Genomic DNA, 14167 nt, shown 5'->3' with positions numbered 1-14167 from the left:
CGGACAAGGACGGGGTCTCCGGTTGGGGTTCGGGGCGGGGACGGAAGAATTCCGCAGCTCTGGTTACCCGCCTCGTTGCCAGGAGATGGGGGAGGAGGCGGTGCACCAGGAAAAAAGAGTCGGGCACCGCAACCGAGGGGAGAGCGTCCGGGGGCCCCGAGGCCCAATCACCTCCACTCCCTTTTCTAGCTGGAGCGCCAGGTCGGCGCCTGGCTCCGCCCCCACCCTCCCACCCGAGCTGCGCACGCGTCGCACGAGCGGTCACCTCCTCCCCAATGTCCGGCTGGAGGCGGGGCTGCCCGTCCCGCACGGGTTACGCCGCTGTCAGAGCCGCGCTGGAGCCGGTGAACCGAGCCGGTCTCGCGGGACGGCTACGGGAGGGCCAGCACCAGAGGAAGGCGCGCGGGGGGCTGGCCTCCGAGTCCACAGCGGCCGAGGAAAATGGTGTTCGAGTCGGTGGTCGTGGATGTGTTGAACCGCTTCTTGGGGGACTATGTGGTGAACCTGGACAAGTCGCAGCTCACTCTGGGCATCTGGGGAGGTAACGAAACCGCCGCTGTCCCTCAGTCTTGCCTCCCGCGTGACTGTTTCTTGCTGGAGCCGGGCCCTACTATCTTGGGACTTGGGGCCCTTGGCTTGCCAGGCGTAGGCACCTGCCACCGCCCTCCTCGGGGTCAAATTACGTAGAGCCGGTGGCAGTTCCGGGCCTCCGCCCGCAAGTTTATTTTTTTTGTCAGGAGGGGATGGGCTCATGGGGGCTGGATGAAGAGGCCCACTTTTTCCGAGCCTAGTGGCTGAGGGTGCCCTAGGGGACGCCAAGGGTCTGGAGTTCAAATTCCTGCCCTCGTGGTCCGGCTTCAGCTGTGTTGGATGATGGGAGGCAACCAGAAGCACCTGGGCTAGGTCTTACCCGTGTCATTTCTCTCCCTTGGCTTGTGACGGAGAGCCCATGGAGTGTCGCACGCTGCCTTGCACGTGAAGGCAAGACACTGTCACCCAAAACACCCTCCTCTTTCCTTCCCCAGCTTCCGAGTATAGCCAAACCTGGATGTTTTCTTGGGCCACACCACCCGGACTCCGGCTTGCTCTCCTGGATCCGGCTGATAACAAAAAGCGAAACTCCTGTGCGCAATAACTCCAAGGGTTGGGTTGTGTGTTTTCAATGCACAACCTGGCTCAAGAATGTGTTGCGTTTGGGGTTTTGTGGGTCAGAGGGAGTGACTGAATTTTTAAAGAAACGAGGTGCAGGTGTGCATCATACCAACCTTGGAAGAATCAGGGTTTCTTCCTGTGCTTAACGTTGCTTAGATAGTGAAGGACCTAAGCTTTACTTTGTATTTGTTTACTCTAGTGCTCTTATTAGTAGCCTCATTTTTAGTGCTTCCGTCGGCTTTTGTATTACACCCTTAATTTTGAACACCCACTAGAAATTAGGTGCCCTATCTTTATGAAATGAATCTCTCAGGCCAGACGAAGTTTGGGTTAATTTTTTGTGTAAATAGTATATTGTTTTTTAAAAAATTTATTCTTGAATGTGCACACACCTTTAGGCTTCTTCTAAAAGGCTTGTTTTTCTTGATTTTGTCTTTCATAACATAGGTAATTTAGTTTGATATAAGAAGACTAAGAAGACCTCTTGTTACTTACTGATGTTAGTACCCAGAACCATGGTAGACAGTGGGACTAAACAACTAAGGATATAAGTATTAGGTCGTTTCGGATATTGTTTAATCTGTCCTGCTTCTGATTTTTTAAGTTAAAAATAACAAAACATGCTTCCACCTACCTCAGTGGTGGGAGCCTTGTAAATACTTTATGGTGTACTTGGATTTATAGAGGCAGTTTCCTTCTGTGTACTAGGTGGAGGTTTGTGTGGGTGTGATTTATCCCATGATTTGTTTACTTAAAACTTACCTATAATAAAAATTCACTCTCATGATACATAGTTCCATCTGCCTTGACAAAATGCAAAGAGGCATGTAGCCACTATCACAGTCATCATACAGAAGAATTCCAGCAAGTCCCCCAAATCCCCTCTGCTGCCCTTTGGCAATCCATCCTGCCCGGTCCCTGCCCCTCCTCCTGGGAACCACTGATCTATTTCCAACTCTACAGTTTTACCTTTTCTAGAGTGCCAAGTAAGTGGAAATATGTGGTATGTAGCTTTTGGGGTCTGTCCTTTTTTACTTAGTTTTACTCCTTTCATTTAACTTACATCAAATGAATTTGAGAGTCACCCATGTGTCGCATTCCATCAGTGTTTCATTGTTACATATTTTTTAGTAGTTTTTCTTTTGTGTGGTTATACTGTAAATGTTTATCTCTTCAGGGATTGAAGGACACTTCAGTTTTTGGCAATTATGAAGAACTGCTATAAATGTTTCTGTACTGGTTTTGTGTGAATATAAATTTTTATTTTGTTGTATAAATACCTAAGAGTGTGATTTTAGGTCATATGGTAAGTGGACATTTAATTTATGCGAAGTGATGGAACTGCTTTTTAAAGTGGCTCTACCGTTTTGCAGCCTCACCAGTGTTGTATGAGTTCTTAGTGGCTTTGCTCCCTCACTAGCACTTAGTATTGTCACTTAAACTCTTTTTGGCCATCCTGATAGGTATAAAGCATAATGGGTTTAATTTTTATTTCCTTATTAATTAAAGATACTGAGCTTCTTGTTCTTATTTGCTCTTTGGGCATTTCTGTGGATGTATCTGTTCAAATCTTTTGCTTATTTAATTTTTTTCTTTTTCTATTGATATTTAATTCACATATTAAATTCACGCTTTTAAAATGCAAAGTGTTTTTTTAGTGTAGTCACAAAATTGTGCAACTATTAACACTATCTAATTCTAGAACATTTTCATCCCCGAGATAAACAACATACCCATTGAACAGTCACTACAAATCTCTCTTAGTTTCCCTCTACCCTCCCTTCAGCAGCCACTAATCTGGTTTGTTTCTGTGGATTTGGACATTTCTGTGGTTCTGGGTATTTCAAATAAATGGAATCATACAGTATAAGTGGCCTTGCATTTCTGGTTTCTTTCACTTAACATGTTTTCAGGGTTCATTCATGTTATATCAGTATTCATTTCTTTTATGACTGAATAATATTCCATTGTATGAATGCATCACATTTTGTTTATCCTTCATTCAGTTGTCGAACATTTAAGTTATTCCTACTTTTTGACTTTTAAGAATACTGCTGCTGTGAACACTTACATATAAGTTTTTTATAGGCATGTTTCAAATTCTCTTGGGTATATACCTAAAAATGGAATTACAAAGTCATACGACTGTTTAAGGAACTGCAAAACTCTTTTTCAAAGAGTTTGTTTTCTTATTGTCCATTGTTGAGAGTTCTTTAGATATTATGGGTACAAGTCCTTGTCAGATATGTGATTTGAAAATATGTTTTCCCACTCTTTCCCAAGTTTGTCTTTGCAAAGCACAAGTTTTGATCTAGTCCATTTGGTTAAAATTTTTTTATGTTTATTTTTTATTTTTATTTTTAAAGTATATTTTATTAATTATGCCATTATAGTTATTTTATTTCCCCCTTCATTCCCCTTCACCATGTACACCCCCCCACCATTCCCCCCTTTAGTTTTTGACCACGTGTGTCAAGTTCTTTAGATTCTATATTTCCCATACTATTCTTGCCCTCCCCCCTATCTATTTTCTACCTACCATCTATGCTACTTATTTTCTGTACCTTCTCCCCCCTTTTCCTTCTCCCACTCCCCTGTTGCTAACCCTCCATGTGATCTTCATTTCTATGGTTCTGCTCCTGATCTAGCTGTCCTCTTAGTTTGCTTTTGTTTTAGGTGTGGTTGTTAATAACTGTGAGTTTCCTGTCCTTTCACTTTTCATCTTTTTTATCTTCTTTTTCTTAGGTAAGTCCTTTTAACATTTCATATAATAAGGGTTTGGTGATGATGAACTCCTTGAATTTGACCTTATCTGAGAAGCACTTGATCTGCCCTTCCATTCTAAATGAAAGCTTTGCTGGATAGATCAATCTTGGATGTAGGTCTTTGGATTTCATGACTTGGAATACTTCTTTCCAGCCCCTTCTTGCCTGTAAGGTCTCTTTTGAGAAATCAACTGATAGTCTGATGGGAACTCCTTTGTAGGTGACTGTCCCCTTATCTCTTGCTGCTTCTAAGATTCTCTCCATTTTAATCTTGGCTAATGTAATTTTGATGTGCCTTGGTGTGTTCCTTCTTGGGTTCAACTTCTTTGGGACTCTCTCAGCTTCCTGGATTTCCTGGACGTCTATTTCCTTTACCAGATTGGGGAAATTCTTCTTTATTATTTGTTCAAATAAGTTTTCCACTGGTGGCTGTTCCTCTTCCCCTTCTGGTACCCCTATAATTTGGATATTGGAATGTTTAAAGATGTCCTGAAGGTTCCCTAGCCTCTCCTCATTTTTTTGAATTCTTGTTTAGTAATCCTTTTCTGTTTGGTCATTTTTTTCCTCCTTCTGGTCCACTCCTTTGATTTGAGTCCCAGTTTCCTTTCCATTACTATTGGTTTCCTATGTATTTCCCTTCATTTCAATTAGTTTAGCCTTCACATGTTCCTCTAATTTGTGACTGAAATCAACCAGTTCTTTGAGCATCCTGATCACCAGTGTTTTGAACTGTGCATCTGAAAGTTTTGCTATTTCTTCATTGCTTAGATTTATTGGCTCTGGGGCTCTGAGTAGTTCTGGAGCCATGTTTTGATCTTTTTGTGCCTGTGAGGAGCAGAGCCTTGGGCGTTCACCAGGGTGGGGCCACCCAGGTCGCTGGTTTGTGACACTCTATGTGGGGGCCGGGTCAGAGAGGGACAGTGGCGGTTCCCTCTGCTGCTACCTGCAGCTGGGGCCTGTGCAGTCCATCTCACTGCTAGCTCCTTCGCTGGTTTATCTGCATGCGAATGTGTGACCTCGATCAGCCCTCAGTGGGTCCACCGCCTTTCACCCTCAGTGGGTTCAATACCTTGCACCCTCAGTGGGTCCGCCCACTTCTCCACACCAGGGATCCACCCGCGGCTGCTGGTGTACCTGGGTCTCACGCCTGGGTCAGTCCTGTGGATCTTTCCTGCCTGACTCCGCACTGCTGCTGGCTCTGCCCCTCTTACCAATTTGGTTGAAGGGTTTGTTGTCAGACTTCTGCGTAGTTCAATTTTCTGTGGTTTGGCTGCGTTTTTGTTGCAAAAACTGTTGTTTTTAAACTTGGTTGTGTGAGAAGGCGCAGTGCTTCCTCCTCTACCTCCATCTTGGTGGAAGTCCCAGTTGGTTAAAATTTTTTGGAGTCATACTTTTGATATACATCTACAAAATCTTTGCTTAACCCGAAGTCACAAAGATTTTCTTCTAAAAATTTACAATTTAATATTTTGTTAGATTTCTGATCTGTTTTTGTACAAGGTGTTATATAGTTGAAGGTTGAAATTCATTTGTTTGCATATGGATGCAAATGTCTAATTGTTCTAGCACCATTTCCTGAAAATATCCTTTCTCTTTTGAGTATCTTTGTACTTTTGTAAATGTCAGAATACTTTATATTGTGCTTTATATTGTGTGGATTTATTTTTGGGTTGTAATCTGTCCCAGGGGTCTGTGTGTCCATCTTTTTACCAATACCACACAACACCTGTCTTGATAACTATATATATATAGTTATAGGAAGTCTTGAAATCAGGTTGTTTGATCCCTCTAGCTTTGGTGTTTATCAAATTCTAAAATAACATGTCAGTGTTTTACATGTAGTAGTTGGTTATATTTTGAAAAATAAAGCTTTAAATAATAGCTGGAAAAATTTTTTAAATCTTTTGAAAATTTAAAGTAATATTTTATAAATGTAGAGGATTTTAAAAAGCATTGTATGAAAATTTCAATACTAGAAACTATAAATACATGCTACCTTGGAAAAATGTTAAGGTTATGGACTTAATATTTTATGGTCTAATGTCAGAAAGACCTATTAGTTTTAAATTTATGCTTTTGGTAGGCTTCTGTGTAATAATCCAGCTAATTTTACTGTTAGTATATTAATAGTATTAATTAGTATTCAGGAGTAACACGGATGGTTCCACACTTAATTATGGGTAGTACTTTGAAAATTTGTTTCCCAGATAGTTTTTGGAAATTAGAATCCATTTTTCATTAGAAGTGTTGTTACACATGAGTTGTGAGTTTCCAAAAACGTTTAATTGTAATGGAGTAGAACAATGCTGCTATAGTGGGTCTTATAGGTTAAGTAGATTAAGTGCTAGAAAGCATTAATTTTTGTGGGGGGGCAAGAGTAATTGATCTTTATCTCAAGTCTTGGCAAATTTTGATGTTGGTAAAGTATACTTGTCCCTCCCCATTTTTTATTGTTGTTCAAGTACAGTTGTTTCCATTTGCCTGCCATCACTTCCCCCGACTCCAGCCATCTCCCCTTCCCACCCTTGATCCTGCCCCCCTTTGGTTTTGTCCATGTGTCCTTTATACATGTTCCTGAAAACCCTTTCCATTTACCCTCCCATTATCTCCTCCCACCTTCCCTCTGGTTACTGTCAGTTTGTTATTACTTTCAATGCAAAAGTATACTTTTCCTACACCATATACAAATTTCTACTCTTCTTACATGTCAACTACTTAGGGAGGTGGTAGTGCTTCATAGACTCATCTGAGATTTATCTTTCAACTTTCTAAAGCAATCTTAGCATTTCACACTTCTTTTAAGAGCTAGGCTGTATTTTACTATATGTCAATTTTAACTAAATAAAGCTGTTAATATATAGTTTTTAAAAAAACAGATGACTAAGGACTGCTTTCTACCACTAGGTGCCCTTAAAGAGTACTTCAGGGCAAAAGTAATAGAAATTCAGAGGCAGAAGCTGCTATTGTTTTGAACAGTTTTTCATTAGGTTATTCAGAATAAGGAAAACAAAAGGCTTGATTTTACTTTCATTTATCCCTTTTCTCATGCTCTTGTACATCTGAATTTCTGACCTATATCATATTTTTTTAATCTCTGAAAACTTTTAACACTTCTTGCAAGGAAGGTCTACTAGCAATAAATTTCATCAGTTTTTGTTTGAGACAATATTTCTCTTTTTACCCACCCTCCAACTTAAAAACTGTGGTAAGATGCAACATAAAATTTATCATTTTAATTAACCATTTTAAGCGTACAGTTCATTGGCATTAAGTATATTCTCATTTTTGGACAGCCATCACCACCATCCATCTCTGAAACTCTATTTTGCAAAACTGAAATACTGTGCCAATTAAGCAGTAACCACCCATTTTCCTTTCCCGCAGCCCCTGGCAGTACCATTTTATTTTCTGTCTCTTTGACCATAGGAGGTACCTCATGTAAGTGGTATCATACAATATTTGTCCTTTTGTGTCTGGCTTATTTCATTTAGCATAATGTCTTCAAGGTTCATCTATGTTACATATGTCAGAACTTCATTAATTTTTTAAGGCTGAATAATATTTCATTGTGTATATATACCATATTTGTTTCTCCATCTGTCAGTGGACACAAGGGTTGCCTCCATCTTTTGCCTCCATCTTGACTATTGTGAGTAATGCTACAACAGACGTGTTCAAATATCTCTTTGAGTCCCTGCTTTCAAATATTTTTGGTATTTATCTACCAGTGTAATTGCTGGGTCACATGGTAATTCTTTTTTTTTTTTTTTTTTTTGTGGAACCACATACCACTTTCCAGAGAGGCTGTGTCATTTTACATTCCAACAGTGCACAAGGGTCACAATTTCTCCATATCTTCAGAAACATTTGTTATTTTGTATTTTGTTGGTAGAAGTCATCCTGATGATTGTGAGGTGATATTTTATAGTTGTTTTGACTTGCATTTCCCTAATAACTAGTGATGTTGAACATGTTTTCCTGTGCTTATTGGCCATTTGTCTGTCTTCTTTGGACAAATGTCTATTCAAGACCTTTGGCTATCCTTGGTTTTTGTTGTTGTTGTTGTTGAGTTGGAGTTCTTGATATATTCTGGATATGAGTTGCAAACATTTCTCCCATTCCACGTGTTGCCTTTGCACTGTTGATAGTCTCCTATAATGCACAAAAGCTTTTAATTTTGATGAAGTCTAAATCATCTCCTTTTTGTTGTTTCCTGTGCTTTTGGTGTCATGTCCAAGAAATCATTGCCAAATCCAGTGTCATGGAACTTTTTACCTATGCTTTCTTTTAAGAGTTTTATAATTTTAAGGTCTGACATTTAAATCTTTGATCCATTTTGAGTTAGTTTTTGGATATGTTATATGGCTTTTGTATTAAATTAATACTGACCTCATAGTTTGAGTTTGGAAGCATTCTTTGCACTTCAGTTTTTTGAAAGAGGTTAAGGGAAGTTAAAAAAATGTTTGGTAGAATTCACAGTGAGTCTGTCTGGTCCTGGACCTTTCTTTTGCTGTTGTTGGGAGGTCCCTGATTACTGATTAAACCTCCTTATTAATTTTAGATCTGTTCAAATTATTGATATTTTCAGTATTCATTAGTCGTTAGAATTGTGTTCCTAGGATTGTATCCATTTCATCTAGGTTATCCAGTTTGTTGATATACAGTTGTTCATAGTACTCTCTTATAATCCTTTTTGTACTTGTAAAATTGGTAGTATTGTTTACTTTGTTTTTGACCTTAGTTATCTGACTCTCTTTTCTTAGTCGGCCTAGCTAAAGATTTGTCAACTTTGATTTTTTTGAAGAAACAACCTTTGTTCCCATCAGTTTTTCTCTGTTGATTTGATCTTCTCTATTTTAATCTTTATTATTTTGGTCTGTGGTAATTTTGGGTTTAGTTACTCTTTTCCTATTTCTTTAAGGTACAGATTTAATTTGTTGATTTGACATATGTATTCTTTTGCTGCATCAGTTTTCCTTCTGCTATTGATTTGTAGATTCATTCCATTATCAGGAAAGATACCTTATATGATTTCAATCTTTTAAAATTTATTCAGATTTATTTTGTTGCCTACCATTCTCTATCCTAGAGAATGGTCCACGTGCACTTGAGAAAATTTTATGTATTCTGCTGTTTTGTAGAATGCTTTGTATTATGTTTGTTAAGTTCGGTTAGTCTGTTTCCTTAATATTCTGTTTTTTCTATCTATTACTAAAGTCATATTGAAGCCTCCTAGTATTATTGTAGATCTGCCTATTTCTCTGTTTAATTGTCTCAGTGTTTGCATCATATGCTTTTGAGTGTGATGTTTGGTGTATAAATGTATGTTTATAAGTAGATCTTTTTAGTGAATTGACCCTTTTCCCATCATATAGTTTTTTTGTCTGTTGTAATGACTTTGACTCACAGCCCATTTTGTTTAATATTAGTATAGCTATCTGTGCTATACTGATAGAAGCACCTACATTTTGAATGCATTTGCAACACCATGGACCCCAACAACATGTGATTTGGACCCATACACTGCACAGCAGAATACAATGGTAAATCATTGCTGCATTTTTAAAAAATTTTTTCTCATTTTGTTTTACCTTGAAAACCCTGTGATGAGACAGTTGAAAATGAAGTATCAGATAATGCTGAAAGATAAGACTCCCAGGTCAGAAAGCACTCAAATGGTAATGGGGAAGAGTAGAGAGCAAGTACAAACAGCATTGTTGCTAATGACATAGCCGAACCAAAGCCAAAAGGACATCTAGCAGCTGATGTGTACAGAGGCAAAAGGAAAGTAGTGCTGCACAGCACATGCCATTAGAAATGGAATGTAACAAGCAGGAGCCAAGGTAAACCAAGAAATGGGACAGCTACACACAGAAGTGTTTGGTGTTAGTGAACTCAAATAGACTAGAATGCAACATTTATAGTTGGAGATTTACAATGGAGATAGAAGAGAACAATAAAAAAGGAAAAACAAGTGATCTCTATTCAAACTTAGAGTAAGGCTGAACACCACTAACGAAGTACATTATCTGACCAGAAGAAATAAAGGCAAGGTGGAAACAATATACTGAAAAATCTGTTCAGAAAAGACAAAAGTATGACAGATAGCTCTGAAGTAGATTCTTAAGAGAAAGAACTTGCAATTCTGGAAAGTGAAGTGAAAACTGCCCTGAAAGTATTAGGGGAAAAAAATGACCAGGGTTAGATGCAATTCTAATAGAAACTTTTCAAGCTATAGAGACTGAATTTGTCAAAATTCTAACAAGAATGTGTCAACAAATATGGAAAATAAAACAAATAAAACATTTCATCTGACTGAAAATGGTTGATGTATATCCCGATTTTTAAGGAGATGCCAAGTAGTGCAATAAGTATAGGACCATAACCTTAATTTCCCATTCAAGTAAAGTGATGCCCACTGTGACACAACAAAGGCTTCTGACTTGTGTAGAACAAGAAATGCCAGGTGTTCAAGCAGAATTCAGGAAAGGTAGAGGTAGTAATTGTGAACATTTATGGGATACTGGCACATTCCAAAGAATTTCAGAAGGTTAGTCTACATTTTATAGAGTACAGTAAAACCTTTGTGGATCATGAGTTGCTGTGGGTATCTCTGAAAGAAATGGTTGTGCCTCAGCACTTGATTGTTCTGATGCATAACCTGTGTTGTGGCAGGAAGCCACTATCAAGACAGAATATGGAGACAGAGAACCATTTTCTATCAAAGGTGTCAGATGAGAGTTAGTTTTATCTTCCTAGTTTTAAAATCGGTACTAGAACATATCATATGAACACTGGGCTAGACTCAGAGGAAGGAGGAGTAAAAATTGGTAGAATTAATACAAATTACTTAAAATATGCAGATGATTATCTTACTGGCTGAAAGAAGCAATAGTTTGAAATGACTTCTGTTGAAAGTGAAAGGAGAAGGCATCAAGGCTGGATTGCATTTGAACATCAAGAAGACAAAAAACATGACTACAGAAAAAATTTACAACTTTAACATAAACTGTGAAGATACTGGAATTGTTACAGATTTTGCTAATCTTGGTTCAGTCATCAATTCAGATGGAGGCAGCAGCCAAGAAATCAAAAGAAGGCTGAATCTTGGGTGGAAGGGCAGCAATAGAAGAATAGGAAAGGTCATCAAGTACCAAGATGTGTCATCAGTGATTAGAGCTCAGATCAGCCACATCCTTGTATTCTCATTTACTATGTGTGAATGACAAAGCTGGACAATGAAGAAAGCTGGACAATGGGGGAAAACAGATTCATTCGAAATGTAGTGTTTGGGGGAGAACTCTATGGATACCCTGAACCACCACAAAGATTAACAAGGGGGTCCTCAAGCAAATTAAGCCTGAAATATTACTGGAGGCAAAAATGGCAAAACTGAAGCTCTTCTACTTTGGTTATATCCTGAGAAGGGAGGGATCTTTGGAAAAGATAATTCTGGAAAAAATAGAAGGCAGCAGGAGAAGAGGAATACCACATATGAGATGGATTGACTCCATAAGGAAGCCATAGGCATGAGTCTTGAGGAGGTGAGCATGGCTGTAGAGGACAGGATGCGGTGGACATCACTTATTTATGTGGTTACCAGGAGTTGGAGCTGACTCAGTGGCACATAACACACGTGGGCATGTCTGCCCTCTTGGATATTTGTGTGGGAAGTCTTTTTCCATTCTTTTACTTTCAACTTATGTATGTCATTAGAGCTAAAGTGAGTCTTTTGTAGGTGACAAATAGTAGGATTCTATTTTATTTAAAAAACCATTCTGCCCATTTTTGGGGAATTTAATTACATTTAAAATAATTACTGGTAGGAAAGATCTTACTATTGCCATTTTGTTAATTATTTTCTATATGTCTTTTAACTTTTTCTGTCATATTTCCCCCTTATTCCCTTTGTATACAGTTTTTTTAGTGACATGTTTTTATTCCCTTATTTCCTTTTGTGTTTTTTATAGATATTTGTGGTTCCAGAGGGATGACATATATTTTAATTTTTATACATTTCAGCCATATTGTACATGGGTTTCATTGTATCTACACCTGCATTAACACTTCTCTTTGCAGTTTTTTCTTTTTTAAAAGATTTTATATATTTTTCGACAGAGGGGAAGGGAGAGAGAAAGAGAAGGAGAGAAACATCACTGTGTGATTGCCTCTTACACACCCCCACTGGGGACCTGGCCTGCAACCCAGGCATGTGCCCTGACTGGGAATTGAACTGGCGACCCCGTTTGCAGGCTGACACTCAATCTATTGAGCCACCCTAGCCAGAGCATAATATTTTAATTTTGTAACAACATATTTTAGCCTGATATCAACTTAACTTTAATCACATCAGTAACTGTAGTCCATTAGAGCTTACATTCCCAACTTTGTTGTTGATATAACAAATGACATTTTTCTCTATTATGTACCTATTAACATAGACTTATACATTTATTCCTGTCTTTTAAATCCTATAAAAGAACAAAAAGTGGACTTACAAAGTAAAATTGTAATAATACTATTTTTTATTTGTCCATTTATTTACGTTTACTGTAGAACGTGTGTGTGTACACACACACACACACATTTGTTTTTCTTATAGTTTTTTGTTGCTGCCTAGCATTTTTTCAACTTGGACTCCCTTTAACATTTCTTGTAAGGCAGATCTATTGGTAACGGGCTCCTTCAGTGTTTGTTCATCTGACTATATCTTAATTTTTTAGTCTGTCAGCACTTTAAAGATATCGTCTCTCTGTTCTGGCTTGCAAGATTTCTTCAGGGAAATCTACTGATAATCTTATTGAGGAGTCTGTGAATATGTCAGTTTTTTCTTTTATCTTTGTCTCTGATTATCATGTTTCTTGATTGAGATTCTCGGATTCATATAGCCACGTTTTTCTTCAGATTTGGTAGTTTTGGTCATTATTACTTCAAATAAGTTCTTCCCCTTTCTTTTTCCTCCTTTTGGATTTGTATAATGCATACGTTTGACAATGTCCCATGAGTCCCTTAGGCTCTGTTCACTTTTCTTCATTTGAAATTTTTGTTCCTTTGTGTTATTTTATTTATTTATTTATTTATTTATTTTTATTTTTAATTTTTTTAAAATGATTTGGTTTTAAGGTTGCTGATTCATTGTTTTGTCTGTTTGAGTCAGCTTTTGACTTTCTGTAGTGAATTGTTCAATTCAGGTACTCCTTGTACCTCTCTTGGGATGTGTGTTTCTCTGCTTTCATTCAGGCTTTTAATTTTTGGTTGATCTGACTTATGTATAACATTGTGTAAATTTAATGGGTGTAACGTATTGATTTGATACATTGCTTTACAGAATTGGGCAAAAGTAGTTTTACAGTTGTGAGTATGCAAAACACAGAGTTTATTCATATATTAATTAGTTGTTGTATTATGTTCCATACCTACTTTTGCCTCACCTTGTATTGTATTATGAGCACCACTGTAATTTTAGCTAACACATTTACCATGCCACATAGTTATCATTTTTTTTGTGGTGAGAACATTTGAGATGTAGTCTCTTAGCAGTTTTGTGGTATGTATTGCAATATTGTTGACTATAATCGCTATGATGTTCATTAGATCACCAGAACTTACTCATTTCCTAGTTGCAAATTTGTACACTTAAACACCTCCTCCCCAGCTTCCCCACATCCCAGCTCCTGGTAAGAACCATTCTACTCTCTGTTTCTGAATTCGACTTTTTATATCCTAGGTAAATATTTGTCTTTCTATGTCTGGCTTATTTTCTTTTTTCTCATGGCTGAGTATTTCATATATTTTATTTTTTATGTGTATCCCTTCTCTTTATCCCTTCTCTGTTGATGTACACACTTAGGTTGGTAACATATCTTGCCTATTGTGAATAACGTTGCCGTGAATATGGGAGTAGAGATATCTTGCTGATTTCTCATTTTCTTTCCCTTTGGATGTACGCCCAGAAGTGACATTTGTGGGTGACATTCAAGATTTTTCTTAGTCTTTGGTTTTCCTCAGTTTGATTATGATATGCCTAGGTGTAGATTTTATTTTGTTTTTGTATTTTTCTGCTTGCTGTTCTCTGAGCTTCCTGGATCTATGGTTTGGTGTCTTTATCATTAATTTTGGAAATTTCTCTGTCATTATCAATGCATTATTTTTGCCTTCTAGCATTTCCATTATGCATATGTTACAACTGTTATAATTGTCCTCCAGTTGTTGGACATTCTGTTTCATTATTTTTCTTTTATTTTTCTCCT

General features: G+C 37.9%; 1 protein-coding gene across 3 annotated transcripts in view; it reads left to right on the top strand.

Annotated features, from left to right (window-relative positions):
• The first annotated feature begins 441 nt into the window (after positions 1-441).
• The window catches only part of VPS13A (vacuolar protein sorting 13 homolog A), a 197546-nt gene continuing 183820 nt past the window's right edge, over positions 442-14167 (top strand). For all 3 annotated transcript variants that reach the window (XM_037149102.2, XM_037149103.2, XM_037149104.2), the window contains exon 1: positions 442-541. In XM_037149102.2, coding sequence (XP_037004997.2) covers positions 442-541 — 100 coding nt within the window. The remainder of the gene's footprint in view (positions 542-14167) is intronic.

This window comes from Artibeus jamaicensis, unplaced genomic scaffold (genome assembly GCF_021234435.1).
Source record: "Artibeus jamaicensis isolate MK-2021 breed Jamaican fruit bat unplaced genomic scaffold, CSHL_Jam_final scaffold_1964, whole genome shotgun sequence".
Taxonomy (NCBI): Eukaryota; Metazoa; Chordata; class Mammalia; order Chiroptera; family Phyllostomidae; genus Artibeus; species Artibeus jamaicensis.
Note: the sequence above shows the minus strand (reverse complement) of the source record. Positions and strands in the feature narration are given on the sequence as shown.